The sequence below is a fragment of the Cariama cristata genome, unplaced genomic scaffold (genome assembly GCF_000690535.1).
Source record: "Cariama cristata isolate BGI_N322 unplaced genomic scaffold, ASM69053v1 scaffold30408, whole genome shotgun sequence".
NCBI lineage: Eukaryota > Metazoa > Chordata > Aves > Cariamiformes > Cariamidae > Cariama > Cariama cristata.
Window position 1 is genome coordinate 353 of NW_009631074.1, and position 8,084 is coordinate 8,436.

Genomic DNA, 8,084 nt, shown 5'->3' on the forward strand with positions numbered 1-8,084 from the left:
GAGTGTGCTGAGTTGCCCTCACAAAAGCCGGTTATTCGGGGCGGTGGGAGCGGAGAGGCCGTTACTCGTCTTTGTTTGGAGGTTTGCTGTCGCGGGTTGATCGCGGGGGTGCCACACGTTATTCACGTCTCTCTTTCTTACAGAAGCGCTCTGGTGTCTCACGGGAACCAGCACCGAGGGTGTCCGGCGGCTCCCAGCGGTAGGTGCCCGTAAACAGTCTGTGACACGAAATCCCCTTCCTGTGAGTTCGGCCCCCTTAGGCGGGGGGGCCGCGCTTTCTGCGCGGTTTGGCGAGTGAAGGGCAGTGTGTGAGAGTCCGTGTGGTGTGCCCCAGGTGGACCTTGTCGGAACCACTGATGTCCAGGTGGCTTAGGGATGGCAGGTGGGGGTGGTGGTTGAGATCAGAATTAATCTGTTTTGCTTCAGCTGTGCTCTGTATAGCGGTTGTGACCTTGGCCGTTGTTTAGAGGTGAAGTAGTGAAACTTCAGCTTCAGTAGTAGCAAGGGGAATGCTTCTTACAAACTGCTGTAGAACTTGGATTACAGATTTTAGTAAGATTTATTTGGTAACTTCGGTTTACAAGGAGCACTGAGTAGAAATTTTGTGATAAGGCAAGCTTCCTTAAACAGTAAAGTGGTGACGTAACTCAGGGTTTAAGTACTGATAAGATAGTTACGCCCTAGAATACAGTAACCTTTGTAGATGTAAAATGGCTGCTGCTAGAGGGACAGCCATTTTAATTATTAATATATAACCTTAACAAGTGCTATATCCCTTACAAGTCATATCCAGTGAATCATTAGCTGTATATTTCCCTAGTTATGTAGAATGTTTTTAATAGCAGCTTGCTACATAAGCTGCTGGCATGTGTGGGGCTTTGTGGAGGTAGTTTTGTAACGTGATACAGTCAAGATCTTGAAGTGGTAGTTTTGTAATGTGATCCGGTCGAGATCTTGGAAGTGGCTGCTTTGTACCTTGAAGGTACTTTCCATTTATTTTTTCTTTTACCCCTGTTGGAGGTAACTAGTAAAACTTAACCTTCATAGAACTGCAGAAGAAAACTATTCAGTTTGTACTGATCTGGAAGGCAAACTATTATTTTGCATTGTAGATGCAATAAGCTGCATTTAGAATAGATTGAAGATAAAATACCTCTAAAATTCTGTTTGGAGAAAAAAAAAAGGTATTACCTTGTGTCCTTTTCACAAAAGGTCTGTGCTTACCTAGCAAACAAAGGGTATTAAACTTAGAACCCACACAAACAAACATCTCTTCAGAATTCCACACAGAACTACTCATGGTTTAAACTGAAGCCTTTTTTTATTTCATATAGAAGACTGAATACAGGGGAGGAAATGATGACATTTAAAATTGTCATGTGCAAAACATGCTGAGAAACTGGATGGGAATTGTCTGTGTGCTTAATTATCCTTGAACTTTTTTCCTCTGTGTCATAAGGTTAGTTGTTGCTGTATAAATAACTTGATGAATATAACTTATCAGTTTCCCCTTCCCCACCCACAACAGGAACAGAGACGGGGTATTATGGAACAATAATAAAAATGGAACCAGCTTCTGAAAGTACCTGCATGCAGAAAATGGTGGTTAGGAAAACTGATGCTATGACAGACTTCATGGATGACTTAACCCTCAGCTCACCGAAGAAAAGAGAGTCGTCTTTGAGATCCAAGAGAAGTTGTGACAGGTCATCAACAAGGTCATCTAGCAGATCCTCTTGCAGTTCACGGTCCAGTTCAAGCAGTTCCTCTTCAGCTTCCTCCAGGAGTTGGAGCCGGTCCAGATCCAGATCAAGGTCATGGTCTAGAAGAAATGGTTCCCGCAGGTACAGAAGATACTCTCGTTCATATTCCAGAAGCCGGTCGAGATCACGTGGCTACAGGAGATACAGAGGAAGGTACCATGGCAGACACTACAGGAGGTACCACCGCTCTCCTCCGAGGTACAGATCACGCAGTAGGTCCTGGTCTCGTGGAAGATCCTATTACAGAAGGTCCTATTCAAGAAGCAGATCACGTTCAAGAGGCCGACGATATTACGGATTTGGACGAACAGTATATCCTGAGGCTTACAGGAGCTGGAGAAGCAGGTCACGAACAAGATCTCGGAGCTGGTCACCTCTCCATTTGAGTGAAAAAGGTACTTTTTTTTTTTTTTGAGACTTTCATTGCGTGAGAAGCTCAAAACAATTTGTTTATCTTAACCAGTCAAATTCTCATCTGTATACTTTCTTTATGGAGTGTAACTCATAATGGCAATGTGAAAGAAAAACCTCTGGTTATAAAAATGTATTTTTTTTAAAAAAATAGTTCAGAGCATATTCTTTGCACTTCAACTGAAGCTAAATCCCCCAAGTTCTGGTGAAAATTCATCACAATTTATGCTTACATAGGTGCAGTGATAGTAAACCTGCAGTTGATTTAATCATAAGAGAATGACACTTTTTTTTTTTCCTTCTTGTAGACAAGAGGGAACTCCTGGAAATTGCGAAAGCTAATGCTGCAAAAGCTCTGGGAACAGATAACATAGTCTTGCCAGCAAGCTTGAAGATCCTTACTCCTACCAAAGAGGCAAAAAATGAAAAAGAAGAGCACGAAGATCCTGGAGAGTCAGCTGAGGTAAGTATGAACTGGAGTATTCTCAATGAAAAGGTAAACACTTCTTACAACTTATTGTCTGCATGGATGTGTTATCGTTTTTAACTGTGAAGGTTGTGATTATGAATTCAAACCCTTGAACAAAAACTCCAGACTTACCAGAATGCTAAAAACTACGCTAGAAACCACTGTAGATTTTGTGTTAAGCTGAAAGTACTGTGGACTCTTAAGAAGTGGTTGATCCACAGAGTACATGCAGGCTTTCCGGTGATAGGTTGGGAAGGAGAGGTGAATGTAGTTTGTTCTTTTGAGTTGTTCTCCTAATAGGATATTCCGCATTAATGAGACGAGTTCATGTGTTTCTGACCTAAAACAAGGAGTGTCCTGACCAAACCTAGTGAACAGTGTGGTTTTTCTAAAGGTTAAATCTTTCTGCCCTTTTAAACTGTTAAAAGCTTTTCATGTGCAACAAACTGTTTCCCAGAAATTACATACCCAAGCACCCAATGCATTTTACATACTTTATTTCTGTCTTATAGAAATCATGACTATGGTTCCAGACATGATGAAGAAAATCTGTTGGTAATTAAGGGACTTGTGGGCTGTAGCTGCTGTGAATTTAAGGGAGGGAGAAACTTAAGCAGCTTAAACTGAATTTTAGTTTGGCTCTGTTGTTATAGTGTGTTAACCTGATTCATGGTAAATACAAAACTGCAATAACTGTTAGATCGATCAGATACTTGCTATTTCAAATGGAAGTAAATTTACTAAGGGTTTTAGACAAATGGTACAGGCATCCCTTTCATAATATATGCAATATATTCCAGATGTTGAGAGAGTACAGAAGAAGAGGCCTGCATCACTTGCAGATAAGTTTGTTGTCATTATCCAAAGCTCTGCAGAATGGATATTGCAGAACTTAATGCAACTTGCTCTACCGCTACACTTCATTGTATGGCAGTCCATGCTTTGAATCGTTTGAATCCTTTTTAAAACTGTAACTGGGGCATGGACATCAGGTCACGTGTGAATTAGCACAATGACATTGGTAAAAGTACTGAATGCTTTTTGAATTGAGTTCAACATTGATCTGTTTGCATATTCAGTAGCTTACAGCTACTTTTGATGTAAATATCCGAAACAACTCTACCAGAAAGTTCATGCTCTCTAGTAACTGCCTTAACTTGCACAGAATAATGTATCCTCCCACTTACGCTGTGTGTGCTCTTCTCTAGCAACCCAGAAGACTAGTGGAAGACACGACCAAGAGTGGAATGGAGAGAGCAACCATACAGAGAAGCATTTCTTTCAGTCCTAATGTAAGTGTGATTTCCCAAGATGGAAGTCCAGTACTTCATCCCTCATGTGTGAGGCTCTTCCCAGCATTGGCTGCCAAATTAAAGAGCTTAATAATGGCAACAAAATTTAATGGTTTGATAATGACTTTCCTGGAGGAGCTAGACCAGTACTTCAGCAGTACAGCACTGTGAACACACTACAGCAGCGTGTTTAAAATAGATGCTTACCTCAAGGCCTAATGTTGAACAGCTGTACTGTACTATAGACTTGAAAGTGTATGCCAGAACTAGTTTGCACCAGAACTCATTTCAAGTTACACGTTTCAGTAATGCAAACTCAGGAAAAAGCAACTTTTCCTGAATCCTGTGTCAACTGAGTGTCCATAGCTGATACTTAGTAGGCATCAGGTCTCCCATGAGCTGGAAAGAGAACATTTGTCCTATCAGTAGAGATAAACCCCTTGAATTTGACAGGTTGTGGTACATTCCTTGTTCTAGCATTTTTAAAGGAAATTTTTTTTTCCAGAATACAATGGCAAAACCAATACTACAGAAGCCAGCAAGCCACGTTGTTAAAGAACGGGCAATTTCTCCAGGCAGAGAAGATGACAGAAAGGGAAGTCCCTATGGGCAATGGGTTCCCGTTAAGAAGGAGGAGAAGAAAACATTTTTAAACTTCTCACCTAAAAGCACACCATTCCGGGCACGCTAGCATATTTTTCTTGCTGTCTCTGACTGCAGCATTATGCGTATTTCAGTAGTGAGATCTGAAATTCTCTGATCAGATTGAAGACTTGTTAATACTGAGTATTTATTTTGAGCTCTTACTTTCTGGAATCTTAGGTTTCTCTTTCAGATATAGAGCACAGTGATCCAGAAGCCGCAGATGGGAAATCTTGTGTATATTTGTAAATATTTTGTATTGCTTTAATGGATTAGAACTTACAGGTGGGTAACTTTTTCTAAACAATAGTTCAGTAGATGTTATTTTGAACATTTGATTTACATTGTGTAACTGTTTACTTCAAGTAAATAAACTTTAGTTTTGCACTGGCTTCTCAACGTGTCAAGTGTCAGACCTCCGTTCGGTAATGAGTTGACTGTGTCCCATAAGTGGTTATTTCTGGGTTTAACTTTCAGTTACCCTATTGTAAAGTGTGACAAAGTGGGTTTTGTGTCATTCTGAAAGTGAACCTTTACATTGGGCCGGTGCCTGTCTGGGCTGTGCCTCCTCCTGGGTGTCCGGAGTAGCTTCCCCAGGTACCCCTCCGAAGTGGGAAGCTTGTGTTGGATGTATATGTGACTGCCATAGGTGAAGCCATCGCCATTCTCGCTGTCAGAAGTGTTGCACCTGAGCAACTGTCACTTCTGCTGACTTGTAATGCTGAACTTGACTTTATGTGGGCTTCTCTTTTGATTTAGGTTGCTTTAAAAACTGCCTTTAAAGGCAGTAAGCAGCTCGTGAAGTTAGTGGACAAGACTTCACGACAGCAGTAGTGCAGGTTACGCTGCCTGTAACTGCTGAGAGCCCCAGAATTTAGCAGTGTAGTGCACGTAGCTCCGTGGCTTGCCATGACCTCTACTCTACAAAAAGGTGTGCAAGCAAGAAAAGGGGCTGTTGCATGGATTAAACTCAGTTTTTGTAAAAATAAACGGCTAGTAAAAAAACTGAATTTGACTACTCCAGTCTGGAAACTTAAGAAACTAGTAAATAGCCAAGCTGAGGCTGGCAAATGTACTAAGGATTACGTATTTTGCAGCAACTTGTTTGCTGGAGGAGGTTCCTCTTCCTCGCCCTCGTGGTGAGGCAGATAGGCAGTTTTGCTTCCTGGGTCATGGGGCAGCTGTGCTGTACGGGCACTGCCCAGGAAAGAACCCCAAACTCGGGCATTGATGGACTGCTGGGCATAGCTGCTCTTTCACAGAGTTCCTCACGCATTCTTTCCTCTTCCTGCTAAACAAGTGTTTGCAGGGACTTCAGCTACTGCAGAAGGAAGACAAGCTTTATTCTAAATGGAGCGGTAAGAGTTTGTGTTTATTTAGAACATGAAATTGCACAAGCTGGTTACTTCTGCAAGTAAAAGCTATATACAGCTGAAGTTACGCAAATTACTTCTATTACATTAAATATACTATTGATTTTACAAATTACTTAATGAGGTCTACAACATATTTTTTTGATGGAACTTAAAATTGCCTGCAAAATCTCTATACCAAATATGAATAGATGTAGGGCTGTGGTATGCGCTTTGCCTGACGTGACAGGTCAGACAGCTGTTCCTCTCTCCAAGTTCTGTTTAATCTCGGCTGTGTATTTCCCGTAGAACCTCTCTGCCTTCTTATTGAACTTGGCATTCCTCTCGTTAATGTAGTCTATGTCTGCGTCATCATTGTAAGGCCGTCGTCGACTGTATTTTTCACGCTTTTCAATTCTGTAAGGCAAACGGCAGTGCTTGAAGACCTGTAGGTGAATCCTGTGGATCTGATTACAGAAAGCTTCTCTATGTCACACTGTTTTATCTTAGTATTTACTTACTGTTTTTCAAGATCTGCAACCATTCTATCAACCCCTTCCTTAGATGGCACATGAGTTCCGTGGAGAAGACTGTCAGATGTGGGATAAAGCGCTTCACCACTGGACAAGAGTAACAGATGGGCAGCAGTTTACACAACTGTACTGATTGCTTTGACATTTCACTGCTTCTGTCTGATTTTTAATGTAACATGTTGATACTAAAAACAAGTTCACTTAATTATTTCAAGACCCTAGCACATGCCTACAAAAGATACAGAAACCCACTGAAATTCCAAGGCTGGCTGAATGCGGACTTGGCAAGTTCTCATCTGTCAGTCTGTTCTTAAACCATACCAGGCTGCTGAAAAAAACAACCCCAAAACCTACTAACAAGTAATCTCAGGTGTTCACGTATAATCTAATTGACAAAATAGTTCTTCAAACTCCCTAATGCCAAGTTTGAAGAAACGAACCCCATCAGTTACACCACTACCACTCACACCTACTGAGGCAGGGACTGCAGAGTAGATCATCAGGCCGTGCATTTTAAGATTGTGTTAAAATACTAAGATTATCGTGCGTGTGAGAATATGCATGTGCTGAAAGGATTAGTTTAAGTCTTCAGTGTTTGCTAATCGTTAAGAAATGCCACAGACAGTACCAGATGATTGAAATTAAACTCACTACTGCTCTTTCAGCTTCTCATACTGCTCCAGGTCAGGTTTGATCTGCCGGGTTAACCTCTGGTACTGGCGCAGCTGAGCGGCCGCGTAATCTTGGGAAGAAAATTAATTGGTGTCAAGGTTTTTATTTCATGGTTCAGTTTGCAGCTGAAATACTAACAAAGGTGTTCATTCCAAACGCAATTACGTAGTTAAGCTGTTACCTGAAAATCCCAGATCTGGATTCTTCCTCTTCTTTTTCCTTTCCCATCTCTCAGCATCCTCAGCACTGATCTCTAGCAGTTTAACTCGCTCGTAGTCTTCTCCTCTCGCTGCACATTCCTAACGCAGCACAAAGAACACTTCAGTTTTAACAATAAGGTGGTGGCCAAGCATCAAACTTAAGTTATTACTACCTAGATCAGTGCAGTCAACCTTCAGTGCAAGACAATAATGTAGATAATCAGGAGTCTAATTAGGAGATGGGATTTTTTTGGGGTAATGTCTGTATAAGCTCCCAAGACTGTCTAGCTACCATGAAGGGAGGCTCAGCGTGACTGCAGGCGCTTGGACTGCAGCTCTGCAGGGTTACGGAAAGCTGCAATTGTGTGTTCACCTTCTTCTTTTCCTCCACCTTCCGCTCCCACTCCAGCCGAGCTTTCTTGGCTTCCCAGTTTGCTGGCAATTTAAGCCTTTTATCTTCTTCGTCCACTTCTTGGCGATTCAGCTTGCGAGCCTCGTTCTAGGAACAAAACAGTTTGTGACGCATGGCAACGCTCGAGCACCGAAACAACAAAACCAGAACCCCTGCGGGTCTCAGGAGCCTGTCCTGAGACGGGGCCAGGCTGCTGGTTCCTGATCGCACCACATAAACCGCTGCATTTGGCAAAGGGCTAAAGAAACCATCACCCGGACGGGGCTCAGACAGGGTGGGGAATCGCTGACGCGACAGGAGCGGCGAACCCGCGGCACAACCTCCCCGGGACCACTAGG

At 42.3% G+C, this 8,084-nt stretch overlaps 2 protein-coding genes across 2 annotated transcripts; one reads left to right on the forward strand and one right to left on the reverse strand.

Annotated features, from left to right (window-relative positions):
* The first annotated feature begins 150 nt into the window (after window positions 1-150).
* Window positions 151-4,626, forward strand: RSRP1 (arginine/serine-rich protein 1). Its single transcript, XM_009705827.1, has 5 exons — window positions 151-199; window positions 1,529-2,158; window positions 2,483-2,637; window positions 3,852-3,935; window positions 4,441-4,626. The coding sequence occupies exons 2-5, from the start codon at window positions 1,564-1,566 to the stop codon at window positions 4,624-4,626; spliced, it is 1,020 nt and encodes a 339-aa protein (XP_009704129.1). The 5' UTR covers window positions 151-199; window positions 1,529-1,563.
* Window positions 4,627-6,037: 1,411 nt separating this feature from the next.
* On the reverse strand, window positions 6,038-7,833 carry SYF2 (SYF2 pre-mRNA-splicing factor; the record flags this gene model as incomplete). Its single annotated transcript, XM_009705828.1, has 5 exons — window positions 6,038-6,346; window positions 6,451-6,549; window positions 7,114-7,204; window positions 7,316-7,433; window positions 7,708-7,833. Coding segments are annotated over 5 exons (600 nt in total), but the record flags the coding sequence as incomplete, so codon positions are not given.
* Between the last annotated feature and the right edge of the window lie 251 nt (window positions 7,834-8,084).